Source organism: Sciurus vulgaris, assembly GCF_902686455.1.
Source record: "Sciurus vulgaris genome assembly, chromosome: 4".
In the NCBI taxonomy this organism is placed as follows: domain Eukaryota; kingdom Metazoa; phylum Chordata; class Mammalia; order Rodentia; family Sciuridae; genus Sciurus; species Sciurus vulgaris.
The window spans coordinates 178,410,967-178,426,537 of NC_136464.1; the positions used below are offsets into that span (position 1 = coordinate 178,410,967).

Consider the following 15,571-nt stretch of genomic DNA (forward strand, 5'->3'; position numbering starts at 1 on the left):
AATGTGTAATTCATTAGAAGAACCAAGAATAGAGGAACAAATGAAAGGATCTCTTGAGATGGCAGTTCACATGATGCAGTAGGTAGAAACATCACCAAAAAACATGCGCCTTTTTTTGGGTCTTGATTGAAACAAACGAAAATGCCATGACTTCTTTGAAATTTAAACACTAGATGTGTTTAATATGTTTCTAAGTAATTATTTGATATTAAATATCTTAAGATGTGCTAATAGTGTTATATGAATACAAATTGAACTTATGGAAAGGTCTTCCCTGTGATTTGCTGCAAGTTAGTACAGGAGAGAATAAACAGAGGTCTAGAAGAGAAGTCATGAGTTGAACATTTATGTGGGGGTGGGTGTTCATGGTGCTGTTCTCTCAGGATGGCATTGTTGAGTTACAGTAGCCAGATAATAAACCACGTATATTTAATGTGTGGAATTTGTCTACTTTCCACGTATTTGAATTTTCTATAATAAAACAAGATAACTGCAATCAATTCAGCTTTTCTATCCATTCACAAAACAGCATAGAATTATTTCCTTACCCCTGGAAATGTAAAAGAAATACATTTGTAAGTTCAAGAAGAGATTTAGGGGACAGGGTCCCATTTCTACAATTTTCTTCAAAGATTTCTGTACATCATATACTTCAAAGGTAGAGGGTTTGAAAGAAAATTGGAAATAACATTTGGAAAACCTCATGGGATTTTTAAACGACTTTATGAGGTACACTTTGCCCACCATAAGTTGTGTATAATTCAATGTCTAGTGCAACCATCAACATAATTTACTTCTAGAACATTCCAGTCACTCATGTTCATTTGTAGTCAATGTCTAGTCCATTCCTACCCCAGCCCCAAACAAGCAATGGGCTGCTTTCTGTCACCACAGTTTCGACTGTTCTAGAAATTTCTGGCAAATACATAATCTTATGCCTGCTTTCATTCAGTGTGATGTTCTTGGGTTTCATCCACATTGTCTGTAGTGTGTATTAGTTCTTTTTATTGCTGAGTAGTACTATATTGCATAATGTACCGTATTTTGTTTACCCACATCTAGAAACGAAACTGCTGTTCAATGAAATATTTCTTTTCAAACATTGTAAGAAACCAGCAAACTTCCAAAGTGGCTATACCATCTTGCATCTCCACTAGCGAAGTCTGATAGTTTTGTACATCCTCATGGATTCTTGATACTGTCACCTTAACTTTGGTCATTCTAGTGTTTGGTTGTGTTATTGTCATTCATTGTAGGTTTAATTTGCCTTTCTATTACAAATAATAGACATTTGTGTATCTTTGGTGAAGTTTCTGTTCCAGTTTTTGCCCATTTTTTTTTTTTTTTTAGTTGGATTGTCTGTCTCATTATTGAGTTGTAGTTTTTTTAATATATTTTGGATACAAGCCCTCTCTCTCTCTCTCTCTCTCTCTCTCTCTCTCTCTCTCTCTCTCTCTCTCTCTCTCTCTCTCTCTCTCTCTCTCCCTCTCTCTCTCTCTCTCTCCCCCTCTCCCCACCTCCCCCTCTTCACTTCCTGATGATGCAAGCTGCTTCCTCTGCCTGCCATGCTCTTCCGCCATGATGTTCTGCCTCACCTCAAGGTAAGGAATGGAGCCAGCCTTCTGTGAACTAAGACTTCTGAAACTGTGAGCCCTCAAATAAACCTTTTCTCCTTTACCCTGTGCTGCTTGAGTCATTTAGTCACAGCAGCGAAAAAGTCGACTAATACAGTTGTAGATGGACACAATACCTTTATTCTATTTATTTTTATGTGGTGCTGAGGATCAAACCCAGTGCTTCACACATGCTAGGCAAGCATTCTACCACTGAGCCCAACCCCAGTCCTTATTTTTTATTTTGAGACAGGGTCTCACAGAGTTGCTTTGGGCCTCACTAGGTTGCTGAGGCTGACCTTGAACTTGCAGTCCTCCTGCCTCAGCCTCCTAAGTCACTGGGATTTACAGGTGCACACCACTGCGCCCAGTCCAGTGTACTGCTCAATGGTATCTTTTGAAGAATAAAAGTTTTTTATTTTGATAAGGTTAAGTTCAAAATGTTTTTCACTTAAGAGTTGTATTTCTGGTATCATAGCTAACCCAAGGTAATGAAGATGTATCTTATGGTATCTTCTGGAAGTTTTATAGTTGGTATAGATGTAGCTCTTGTATTTAGGTTTATGATCTCTTTCAATTTGATTTTTGTGTATGAAATGAAAGAAGGTTCAGGAGTCTGTGGGGTGTGTGTGTGTGTATATTTTATTCTAACACCACTGGTTTAAAAATCTGTGCTTATACTTATCCTAATAAATTATCTTGGCACCTTTGTCAAAATCAGTTGATCTCATGTGGTTCTACTTCTGAACCCTATTTTCCATCGACTGACATGCCTATTAACATTGACTGGGTACTGAAGTTCACACAAACCAATGGTTTCCAGATGGACTTACCCTTTCCCACCCTTGTTCATTAGACAGAGGCAGCAGCCACTGACCAGGGCCATCAGGAATCAAGGTGAGCATCCTGTGCTTGTCCAGCTATGGAAGACATCTGTCATTTCCTACAACTGTTCATCTGTTTTGGGGGCCTGATCTTATAATTTCTATATTCTAGGAGAGGTCATTGCAAAAGGCGTTTTTCTTCCCTTTGGAGAGAAGGAAATCAAGGCTACTGCCTCAGCCCAGATTTAACTTTATTTTTTATTTACTTGGTGGAAGTAGGGGACACAAAATTTCCTCTCATTATTTTAAGTATTAATTTTAAAATCTTACAAATGGGGTTTATCAGATAGCTTTTGATGTTAGCTGATGAACACACTACTAGTGGTTTTGAAAGAAAAGAAATTTTAATCTCTGCAGAAATTAAGGAGTATTTTAAAACATTCATCCTCAAGGTATTCCTTGAAAACTCATGTTCTTAATTGGCAATATCAATGAAGGAGAAAACAGGCAAATAAATCCTTGAAATTATATCTAGAGAGCTGGGGATATAGCTCAGTTGGTAGAGTGCTTGCCTCACATGCACAAGGCCCTAGGTTCAATCCTCTGTACCACAAAAAAGAAAAAAAAATTATATCTAGAATGTTTATTTTACCCTTAAATTTATAGAAACACATTTTTTACAAGTGGCTTTAAAGTTCACTTTTAGAAATACCAATTGTAGTAGTCTTAGCAAACAATACTAACTGCTTTCTCGATCATCACATCTTTAAAATAGTTCTTGACGTCTAATAAAGCAGATCTTCCAGATTCTTCCTTTTGGACTTTTCATTTTAATTAGAATCAGCTGGACAAGGCGCACAAGAATGCATACTGGGATTTTGGTAGTGGCTGTATAACCTGTTGATCAATTAGGAGAAAAATTGATAGCTTTGAAATGTCTTCCAATGCACAAACTTGGTTTCTCTCCCTATTAGGTATCTTTAAACTTTTTCAATATTGGTATAAATTTGAGTTCCCATATATTTTGGTAGATATTTATTTCTCTGTATTTGACATTGCTATTATAAGTTGTATCTTTATTGAAATTTTGTTTTCCAACTATCTGTGGTTAGTACTTATAAGTGATATTGAGATTTGCATATTTGCTGGGGGCCACCTGTGAACCACGTGTGGGAACTGAGCAACATTCCAGCCATTAGGCAGGGAAGCTTGGTTTTAGGAATCCCCAGTCGGAATCCACTGGTTCGAGACCACCTGATTCATGTGGCACCCTGTCCTAGCTCACTGCTCAAGTTCAAGCACAGCCTCCCCCGAGATGGGTATAGCCTACCAAACACCAGTCAGCCTGTTTACGGCAAGACCCCTGCCACACCAAAACTGAACTCCTCCAGCTGAACCCTATCCCTCCTGCCTTTGATGTCCTCCCCCTTAAATAAGGAATCCGGGCCTTTTTCAATTGTTCAGTTTCAGTTCCTATCGGGACTGGAAGACCCATCAGGGCTCCACTTATTGTGTCTAATCTTCGGCTTCATCTTATTTCTTACTGATTATTTCAGACCCTTTATTTTCTCGGGAGGCTCACACCTGAGCAGGAACCTGCTCTGTCAGGGTGCAGTAATGTCACTGTAAGTTGCCTGCAGCTCCGGAAGTCAGCAAACTATGACCTACAGGCCAGATCCAACTCACAGCCTGTTTTCATAGGCCAAGAATAGTTCTTAACCTTTTAATAAATGATTTTAAAAGCCAAAAAGCAAGGAACAGTCTGTACAAACAGTATGTGGCCTGCTAAGTGTAAAATACTTGTTATCTGGCCCTTTACAGAAAGTTTGCTAGCCTGGCCTAACACAATCACATCATCTGAGAATAGTGCAGTTTTTATTTCTTCCTTTACAAGTTTTCAGATTTTATTTATTTTCTTTCCTTTACCACATTAGCTAAAATCTCCAGTGTAAAGTTAGAAAGAAACAGTGTAACTAGTTTTTAATTCTTCCCTATCTCAAAGGATAAGCTCCATTTCTTAATAAGTAATAGTATTTGCTTTTTATTTTTTATAGCCTGCTTTTTATTAGAACAAAAATTCCATTGTTTCCTAGTTTTTAAGAACTTTAATCATAAAGTTACAAAGAAACTAGACAATCCAGAAATTCACCTTGAAATTGTCACAGGTAGTAGACACGAAGGGAGGGGAGTTGTACAAATTCTCTTCAGACTTTTCTAAGACAGCATCTGTTTCCTCTTTTCAGCAGTTTCTATGTTTTCCACGTTTAATCCATGTTAAACCTATACATTTTCTACCACTCAAAATTCTTTCCCCTTGCTACAATTAAAATCTGTATAAGTAGCTTCTTCACACTGTTATAACGATCCTTTCAAGCTCAGTGTCAAAAATCATATGAAAAAGTACATCGACCAGAGCGAGACCTGAGCTCAACAGCAGAAATAAGGGAGAAGTCCCCTTCTTCATTAACTTACTCACGTCAGACTTGTTGAACACTTAAATCGAGGCTCTTGAAAGCCAACAAAGCTACTTTCATGTTTTATGTTTTCTGTGTAGATATTTTAATCTAAATATCTGATAGTCTGAAATGTATGTGAAGTTGCTTTAGTGTTAAGTTACATCTCTTCTAGGTTCACACGTCGTGTTCATGCACTACTGCCTCAGTCTTAGGAAAAAAGTCCCATTGCCTGTGCCACTTCTAACCCAATTCAAAAGACATCCTAACATTTTGAAATACGTGCTGTTTTACTTAGTTCCATTTCAGTGTCCCCTTAAAAAGTTTGACTGTGGACTCTGGATATTCAGCTAAAAGAGTCGTATCAAATACCTGCTTGAATTTATCTAAGAACTCATAATCTGTGCTGAACCTGAACTTGTTCGCCCAAAGTACCACGGTCCCCTGCTGGGAAAGGTGTGCCATGGTGGGGAGCAGCTTGTCCAAGAAGTAATGGTGGTAGACCACGTCAGAGGCCAGGACGTAGTCGTATCGCAGGGCCGCCCTGGGGAAGTTCTGCTCCAGGCCCTCCCCCCACACCAGCTCCTTCACCTCAGGCAGATGTGCTGTGCATTTCAAGGTGTTTTTTAAGAGATTGTACTGAAGGTTTCCTAGGACATCAGGTAAATCTGTCGCTGTGACTTGAGCTCCTGAAAGAAGGAGAAACGATAACGATCACCTGGAGACACGGGTGGTCACAGTATTGATGCACCTGGGGAGGATCGTAAGACAACCGGGCCCCTCAACCTGGGCCCATTGGCAGACAGGCTGAACACACTTGCCAGAAGTCAAGCTGGATGATTCTTTCCTGTGGGTGGGCCCATTCTGAACACTGCAAGGGGATTAGCAAGCTCCCCGGTCTCCCCAGCTGGGTGTCAGTAACTGAGGCGAAGACCTCCAGGGCTCAGAGTCACACCTCTGGACTCTCAACGTGGTCGCTTTGAAAACTGGGTGGGCTGGAGGAGCTGCTCAGCCTAAGACTCAGTCATCTCTGCAGGTGACACTCGTGATTCCTGCCCCATGGCACTGGGGAGATCCAGTGAGTGAAATCGTGGCCAAGCACTTGCCACAGCCTGCCACACACAAGCACTCACTGTCATTGTCACAGTGAAGGTCTTTCGCAACACCATCAGGAAGGAAGGAACAAACCCACCTAGGATGCTGGCCACGATGGAAACAAGGCCTGGTCCAGCACCAATTTCGAGTACTTTGGCATCTTGGAGATTCAACTCCTCTTGATGTTCCTCCAAATACTGGCACAAAGCTGTGGCCTAAAACACATGAATGACTGAGATTTTCACCTGGGATTTGGAATGTTGGAAACCAGTAGCAGCCCCTTCTACCATCAGAGTTAAATACTGAAAGACAACATTTTGTTTATTGAAGGGTTCAAAAGAACCAAAAGTCCATTCAATGCCATATTTAGACCTCTGGAACATAAGAGCTATAATACATTGCATGTCATGAACTGGAGAAACAGATTCATTGAATTGACTATAATAGATATGACCAATCTCAAAACAAAAACGAGAAGATCTGCAGATCAGCTTAACTCTTACAAACGGAAACAAAATGTAGCTAAACAAGCAGCAACTTCTTCCACTGCTTTCATCATTTCAGGTCTCCAACTGCATGTAGAGTGTTGTACAACTTGAACTCCTCTCTCCCAACTCATCAAAATTCAGCTTCATTAGGACTGTGCTGTCTTGGACAACTGGGTAGTTTCTTGGTTTCTTGTTAAGTGGTTCATCAAAGAAACAGGCTACCAGAACAGTGCTTTGCAGACTTTAGTGTGCCAACAAATGCCCTGGATAGCTTATTAAGATGCAGATCCTTCTCTTGTAGATTAGGGGTGGGGCTGGAAATTCTGCATGTCTGGATCAGCCCCCAGGTGATGCTAGCCTGCTGGCCTGTGGACCACACTTTGAATTATGGACAAATTGTTCATTATACATGAAATCAATCATCCCTCTCCTTTATTCACTCTCTTCTCTCTCTACCTTCTCCTGACATTTCTGCAAAGAGGAAATGAATGTTCGATTTGCATTGCTTCTCCAGGTATAATTTATGCCAAGGAAGTGTCCACAAGCAATGCCCTGGATTAGAGAGAACAGGAAGAATTATGCACGAGAAAGTTATTGGAGTATAAGCAGACTAGAGTTGGGACTGTGAACACAGATGAAAAGGTATTGAGCTCTATAACTTTTTATGTTTCAGCCCCAGCTGTAGATATGCTCTTCTGCCTCTGGACTCCATATTCTAGCCTAGGTCAGAGAGGAGTGGCCAGGGTGATCCAGACCTGCCACTCATGATTGCCAGGGACAAGGCTAGAACTTTAGTCTTTACCCCATAAGTCAGTTTATTTGGTCCCCATCTGTGTATAGGGAAATGACACATGCAAAGATGAATATCACTGTTTTCTCTACTGCCAAGGTACTTGGTGGCAGGGCTAGAGGGAGGTAAACCAATTATAAACCGATTGCAGTGATTCCAGTGACCTAAAGGAGGTATACACCAGGGGGGAGGGGCAAGATGGAGGCCTCTGGGAGTCAGGGGTGCATTCAGGTGCCAGGGAGAGGTGAGCCAAGTGTGGAAAGATGAGCGGGGGCACTTCAGGTGAGGCCACCCGGCGAGACAATGGCAGGTGTCAAACAGCACCAACCTGCAGCACTTTGCAAGGTGCTCAGAGTTGAGAAGGGGAGTTTTGAGGAAGGAGTTGAGTATTTGCCATGAGGGCACTCAATAAGAGGAGAGTGTCACCTGGCCTGGCCAGAGGACGCCTGCTTCCCTGTCCTCCAGTCAGGGGTCCTCTGGAGATAAAACTTCTCTCAGGAACAGCTACAACTTTTGATGTTACAAACACCCAACCCTCTAGCCCTGTGAGCAAACCTGAAGTGAGCTCCTCCACAGAGCCTGGCACCCCGAAGGGTCTTCCCACCTGACTTGTGATTCTTCTAAAGCTTTCAGGATGGGGAGGGCTGAAGAGAGGTGGATTCGGTGCACAAAGGGCTGAGGCCTTAGCAAAAAAACAATCGAGTGGACGTATGTTCTGTTTCTATCCCCAATCTGCTACCACCACCATAGTTGTCTGTTCACTAAATGCATTAGAATAAGAAGCTGGGAAGACAGTAGGTATTTTCAGACTTATTAAGCAAAAGAAAGTCTTTGAAGGAAATCATACTCATGAATAAGATGTAAATATAGAGCTCTTTGCTTAGAAGGGAGCAGAGCCCTAAGGGCCTGAGGCCCTTTGGCTCCTCTTCTCCCAGCTCACTGGCTACCACTTCCCAGGACTGCCTCAACAGCTCCTGAGAACCTTTGATCAGGGTTCCTGGACCAGGAGATGTGCATCACTGGGGAGTTTGTAAGAAATGCAGGACCACAGTCTGACACACACACACAAAACCACACCACACCTGAATCAGAATCTGCATTTTAAGATCTCAGTGTGACTCAGAACAAAGGCTGAGAAGTTCTGCTCTGGAGCCTTTCTAAGCTCAGGCTGACAGCCTTTAGGGGGGAAACAGCCATGGTGCCCCAGGCCCTTCACCAGCCAAGAGAACCTCTGAACGCCCACCTTCCCGACACGAGGTGAGAATAGCGTTGCATTGTAATTGCAGTTAACGTGGGCTTACTTTGTACGTAAGCAAAACCAAGGCTGTGCTTCTCTGGGGCCCAAGCCCACCACCAGCATCTCTGGGGAACCAGGTAAACCCTCCTCAACTTGAGAAGCACAGTGGCACGGATGTACAAAACTGTCATCTCCAGAACGACGGCCAGCCCACACGTTACTGTGCTCTCACCGCGGGCCACACCACCGCTCCGTAGCTCTCTATGGACTCTTGGATGACGATCTTCTTGCCAGCAAACTGGTAATGCTCCTGTGTGTAGCTGGCATAATCTGTAGGAATGAATTTCTGGAGGCTACGAAGAGACGATTCTATGTCGTTAGCATCTGTGAAGCACAAAAATAAGACAGGCCTCATGCACCATCGATCCAGGCAAACCTACACTGAGTGCAGTTAACACCACACTGGTTTATGAGAGGACGGGACGCAAGATTCAGAGGTGACATTTTCATAGTACAGCAAAATGCTAAGGATGCCCTTGGCGTCTTCCTTCTCCACAAGAGGGCAGGAGGGGTGCAGACCCATCCCCAGGCTGTGGTTTGGAGCCAGGATTAAACGAAATTATCAGGAAAATGGCACAGGAGTTAATTCTCTGCAATTAAGGAGGAACTAGGTGAACATGAACCCAGCTATTTTTAGGTCTTGAAGTGAAGTAACATTCCCACATGCTGGCTGCTGTGTGTTCCCAAAATCCTTCCCGCAACTGCCCCTCAAAAGGCACAGGCCACCAGCAGTGGAGCCAGCTCTACTAGAGTCGGGGCGGCTGTCAGATGAGCCCTGGCTATTAAGTTACTAATGCTTTAAATACTCCTTTAACCCCCGTGACCCATGATAGCAGCTCTCAAATAGCATATAAAATGAGGGAAGAGCACCTGACGGAGCTGACATCACAGAATCACAGATCGTTACAGGTTTGCAGAGGGTTTCAGCATAAAAGAGCAGCAAGCCCAAATGTCAGGAGAGAGGATGCTGAGCGCACGCGCGCTCAGGGACGTTGACTGGCTGGAGAAAGGACGTGGACATCAGCCACGAGAAGGGATCTTCAGGGAGGAGTCGAGGAGCCCAGGGCCTGGCTTCATCTGCAGGAAATTTGCCTGTTGACTGGGATGTGAAAGAAGATCTCTAACCAGCAGTGAAATATGGACTCGGGAGAACAGCTGTCAGTTAACATTTGAAGTGCCCTCATCAGAAGTAGCCACGCAAGGTGGAGGAGGGGTGTGGCTACAAAGCGAGGAGAGTGGGCCTGCGAAGAAGCGCGACCTGCGGTCCACCCCTGGCAGGCAGGTCCCACAGTGATTTCAAGCACCGCCAGTGCGGTTCTGGCTGCCAGGCAGCATGTCAATCCCAACAGGCCAGTCGATCAGTGAGGAAATGTGGAGTACACACTTAGAAACACAAGAATTTGATGGTGTCTGTCTGGTACAATTATGAAGAAAGGGCCCGAATATGTCTCTGTGTGTTTCATTTCTTTTTGACTGTTTTCGTTGTATTTTACCCAAGTATCAGCGTGCAGCACTTTAGGAAATGATCCTTGGCCACAGTGCAGGTGAGGCGAGTCATCTGTAAATTAGTGTCAGTCGCCCTGAGCTCTGCCCAGTGTCGTCCATGGCCATGGTTCTCCTTTGAGTGTTCCACTACTTGGAAGGGGAATCTCAAAAAGGTGAGCTTCACTGAGCTGGCAAGAGCCTGGCAATAAACAGCCAGTGTGGCCTGAGAGTTTTTCTTCACTGTCACATGCCCTGTCAGGGGGTGGTCAGGAGGCTGCTGGGGAAGGAGGAGACTGTCCGCCTTCACCTGCCTCTGGTCATAGGAAGCTGTGCACATCGGACAAAAGCAGCCCAGTGTTTCTGAGTGACGGAAGAGGGCTAACTCCTCACCCTGGGGCTGAGAGGCAGACCAAGTGCTGGTTCAGAGACGGAAGGCAGAGGACAAGCAGCGGTGTGCATGTGCAGCAGTCAGTTCTGAGAGATGAAGTGTCTGGTCAATGCCTCCCACCGTGGCCGAGTTCCAAGGACTGCGACATGATGGGGAAAGACAGGCAGTAGCACACCACCTGGCCCCATTCCCCGCACACAAATACAGCCCACAGAAACCACCTCGGGAGGAACAGGTGAGAGTGAAATGGAGTAAAGTACCTGCTGAGGAGCATTGAGCATTTATTATTTCAGTTTCTTAAGAGACTTTGGTCTTTAATATAAGCTATTGAATTCTAAGGTTATATGACCAGAGTTTTAATGCAGCCACATTCCACAACCAGCTCCAGAGTTCCTGAAACTCAATTGCCATCTCCAGCATGCCACTGGGCCAGGAGACTGGGCCAGCCAGACCCCAGGAACCCCTCCAGCCCCTGTGCCCCTCTCCATACCCGGGCGCACCCTCCTCTCTTCCCCCCACGACCACCTCTTGGGGACTCATTTTTCTCTCAGGACTTAGGAATAGTTGGTGGTTTTTGCATAGTCCATCCCTTCACAAGTAAGTGAACTGACAAATCATAAGCCCGACAGTATACTTTTCCAAACAACATTATTAAGAAACACTGACAAACAAATATTTTCCCATAAGACCCTCAGAAGTTCTACAAAAACAGAAAATTATATGATTGTGGCACTTTAAATATTTTCCTCTGTTTTGTCTATTTTGTCTCTGGTAGTTCAGAGATCAGATTTGAGAGAGAAGGTAGAGTTGCATTTTTATGTAAATGAGGCAGTAAAAATAAATCACATCCTCATTTAGTAAAGACATATTTTACTACCTTAAATGATTGTGTTTTAAATGGCTCTTATCATATCGATTTTTATGTCTATTATTTACGCACCTCTGAGGCTGTGCCCAGAAATGCAGCTGCCCTGCTGTCCTGACGGGCAAATGCACTGTGGTTGACAAGGGTCCCCTGCACTGCGACGCTGCCGGAATACAATTCGGCAAAGGGCAAACTGTTTTTAAAGTTCTTGCTACAAAAGTAGGACACTCTCAGATTTAAATAAATACAAGACAAAAGAAAGTTGCAGACTTGATAAAGCAAATGAGAAAATCGGGATGACGCTTTAGTCTCTAGGCACAAAGGCGTTGTCAACCACACTTCATTGAGATAAGAATCTAGAGTCAAAAGGAAACAGAAATCCTTGCTGCTGAAGTTTACTTGAAAATGTCGTCACTGGGAAAGCAACTGAGGAAAGCTGTGGCGGCGAGCAAAAGGAGTTTACCTGCTGGGGCTTCCCCGGTGCCCTCTTCCTGAAGATCCCCCTCCTCCGCCTCCAACCAGCCACCTGGGGAGCTCGGTGCCTCCTCCAGGCACGGGGACCGCTTCGCAGAGCTGAGACACGCGTCCATAGCTGGAGCCTGCTAGGAAAAGGAACTGGACAAGACCCGAGTTACTTGGCCCAAGGAAAGTCTGACTCTCCCTGAAGGATCCAGAAGCCTAGCTTATCGCCTTAGCATCTGCTGAGCCGAAAAGAACGGCTGCTATTCAGCTTAGTTCCCTGGGAGAGCAAGGCAGCCACCCAAGGAGCTGCCATTTGGCTTTGCTAGAGCAAGGTACAGAGAGAACCTTAAACACAACCCGGTCTACACGTGGGGAAATGCAAACAGAGCAGGCGTAGCTTGGGAACAAGCACCCTCGCTCGGGGCTGCAGGAGGTTTTGGGTATTTTGTAAATTTATTCTTTGCCATTCTCTGCCACCACCAAGTATTGTAACACATCACTAAGTTCTGGGGGGTCCGACATGCATTTCTAATAGCTTTTGGAGCTGAATTCCAACAAAGAAGATCTGCCCAGCGTTGCATACCATCGGGGGTACTAGAGGGTAATGGCATCCTGGTTGGGGAGCCAAGCCAGGCTTTGGAGCGAGCGCCAGGCTGCTCTGCTTTCATCTGAGGCTCTCTGGAAGACGGTAGAAAGTGCTGGGCTGCAAGCCAGCCACTGGCCTGGCTCTCCACTCTTCACACTCGGCAAGCCACCTAATCCCCTCAGCACCCATTTCCTCACCAGCAGAAAGGGGATGACAGCATCTGCCTCACCCCTGGGGCAATGTGAGAGACACAATGGCAAAAGTGATCATTAAAGCACAGAGCACTCCCCAGCTGGAGCCAGGAGACCGTCTGTGGGCATCACTGACTGGCATCACAGCAGCAATGGCCAGGGCAGCAGGACGACCGCCGTGCTCACCACTGCCCAGCCCAGTGCTCTGCATGTACACGGGTGACCCTCTCAACAACCCCACGACACAGGCATGTTGTCACACCCTTTCTCAGGTGGGAGAAGTCCAGACAGGGAGAGGCTGAAAAGCAGCCCAAGAGCAGCCGCAGCTGGCCAGAGACAGGGCCCTGAGGCAGAGCAGAAGCCCATTTGCAGACCGGGCGGCCCAGCCCAAGCTGCCTGGGGTCAGCCTTGGTGTTCCTTGTCTAGTTGGTCCTGAAATTACTCACAACCTTGGCTTGCCTTAGGTCCATGCTGTGACAAAATGTAAATGCTTTTCCCCATCCATTTGTACCATCTGGGTTTATTCTACACACAGAGCTGCTCTATCCTATTGTTTCAGCCAGTGGTGGATGGTAACTAGACACCCGCCCAACCGTGACTACTGAGCATGCAGAAAACCAATCCCAAAGCCAGTCATTCAGACGAGGAGCTGACCAATGAACAAAGGCACAGAGAAGTACCCCCCGCCCCGTGCGGCATCTGGAATTCCATCCCACACCCTGAGAGGGTGCCTGCCTCTCTCACCTCCATGCAGCAGAATGGAGAACTCACAGAAAGGAGACTGTGGTGGATGTAACGTGACATTTTCACTGGCTCTAGAAGCAACCATTCAACTATTCACCCCAATTCTCTAGCTCACCAAACCAGCGGAGACTGCTCCTGCGGTCTGGGCTACACAAGAGTTTTTTCTCTTGCAAATACTTGCTGCTTCTTTTCTGCTTCCCCACAATTTCAGGAAGTTAATGGTCCTGCCTAAAAAATAGCAGACTAGCTATTGAAAAGTACGTAGCAGGTTCTGAGTGCAGACCCCTCAGCTCTGGTGAGAAGCCTCCATCTGGGGGTTCTGCCACGTGTGATCCGTGTGATCCGTGTTGAAAGGGCAGTAATGTTTCCCCCCCTCCTATGAGGGCTGTGGGTATTGAGAGCAGTAACCCACTCAAAGCCTCTCGCACATACATTATCAACTGCTATCGTCATCTCCAAACTTCAGAGGAGACTGCAGCTTAACACTGAATGTGGAAATCCCACCTGTCCCCGTGAGATGCTGCACATTAAATTCAACACATTTCTGCATCTGGCATGCAAGAGGAGAGTTGTTTTCAGTCAAATACCAGCTGATATTTTTCCTTGTGAGACAGTCACTCCCTCCCTTCATTGTAGTTGACATGACAAATTCTTTTTTCTTCCAAAGATAGCTATACATTGAAAAACAAGCTGCAAAAATAAGTCCTGTAGAGTCTATATCATGCATTCATATTTTTAAAGGATTGGACAGTTTAAAAAAAAAAAAAAAGATTCCTTGTTAGTACACCTCAAAATGATTTCTGTTAGTTTAGATATGTCTTTACCTTATGGTGCAGAAGAGATTTGCGGTTTCCAGGCACTCTTTAATCCCTGATGTTTTATATAGGTCTGTACCTGAAAGGATTAGCTTTTCATGAACAAAAGCCAGCCAGTGGAAGTTCAAGTTATTTAGGGGAGCATTACCCGCCACTCTTCAGAGGCATGCTGCTTTGCTAGAATTCTCTCTCTTCCCCACCCCCACCCCATGAGAGAGTGGGGGGGAGTGTGAGAGAGACAGAGAGAGAGAGAGAGACAGAGAGAGAGAGATTGCAACATGAAATGGAATTGCCCTCAAAAGGTCCATAAATATCACTCCAGCTAAACAGAGACTTCCAGGAGGTGCCCAGTTGCTGTGGTGCAGTTTGCAAGGGGAACTTCTAGTTTACTTTTTAAAAGAAGCGGGGGTTGGGCAGCTGGGGTCTTTAAGACTATGAACTTTGTGCTCATCATCTAAACGCCTTGAGGCTCAAGGGAGGGGAGTGTCTGCTGCAGACTCTGCCCAGGACCTGGATGGGAGCAGCCAGAAATAACATGAGCCTCTGCCCAGAGGAAAGGAAGGCATTTGTGAGGAAGAAAGGAGAACATCTTTATGTCCATTCGAAGGGACATGAGTCAAGGCTTAGCGTTGCCTCTGGGCTGTTTAGAAGGGGCAGCAGGAATAGAACCTCAGAAAGACCCCCCCCCCCAAAGAGCAAGCCATTGTGATTTATTTAGTGAAAAACAGACAGAAAACAAACAAAGGAAGGTGCTCCTTAATGGGGCTCGGAAACCCTTAAAATAGAATATCGGTCATGTCAAGGAAAGCCTCAGGCAAATGGAAACTGATTAATTGTTCTCATCTGTGTAGGGCTGTGTTTAACCAGCAGGCTGAATTAATAGTGATTCCATCCGACCTTTGTACTCACTTCTTGCCATCATTATTTTTGTTCTTTATATCCGTTTCTTGGAATTTGGGAGCTTTGCCTGGGTGTGTCGTGGTCCACAGCTACCGGTCTTCTCTCCATTCCTGAAGTGCTGGGGGAGACCTGGCGTTTCCCGCCCCACCGTCCTACCGCTCTCCTGCTCCCAGTAGGTCCACTTCTGGGATTGCATCCTGCATTCCCGTCACTTATTCCACCAGATGTCATCGTCCCTGTGACAACTGTTCCCTGGCAGGTGCGGTCACCGCCTTTGTTTTCGGAGTGAATTTTCCCAGTGCCTGAGCACCAGGAAGCCGCCCAGAGGCCGGGGAGGCGCTGGCTGGCGGCGTGCGCAGGGCGGGCACACGAGTTGTTTTCAAATAGTTCAAGTGCCAGCCCGTGAGGAGGGATTAAGCCCTCCACAGGGCTCTGCCCCGCTCTGCAGGGCTCACTGATGAAGTAAGTTACCAGGAGGCAGCCAGGGCTCAGTAGGAAAGAACTTTCTAACAAGCACAGCAGTGGAACAATTGATCCCAGCAAGCCCAGCACACTGGAAAGTGGGCCAGGGCCGG

At 45.5% G+C, this 15,571-nt stretch overlaps 1 protein-coding gene across 2 annotated transcripts in view; it reads right to left on the minus strand.

Annotated features, from left to right (window-relative positions):
• Nucleotides 1–4,301: 4,301 nt before the first annotated feature.
• Nucleotides 4,302–15,571, minus strand: part of METTL21C (methyltransferase 21C, AARS1 lysine) — a 133,261-nt gene continuing 121,991 nt past the window's right edge. The window contains exons 1-5 of one of the 2 annotated variants that reach the window (XM_079138646.1): nt 13,397–14,237; nt 11,762–11,913; nt 8,733–8,884; nt 6,083–6,200; nt 4,302–5,579 (exon numbers count right to left, since the gene is read on the minus strand). In XM_079138646.1, coding sequence (XP_078994772.1) covers nt 5,185–5,579; nt 6,083–6,200; nt 8,733–8,884; nt 11,762–11,888 — 792 coding nt within the window. In that variant the 5' untranslated portion in view covers nt 11,889–11,913; nt 13,397–14,237 and the 3' untranslated portion in view covers nt 4,302–5,184. Of the gene's footprint in view, nt 5,580–6,082; nt 6,201–8,732; nt 8,885–11,761; nt 11,914–13,396; nt 14,238–15,571 lie in introns of those variants that run through there. The other variant, XM_079138645.1, reaches the window with a different exon arrangement.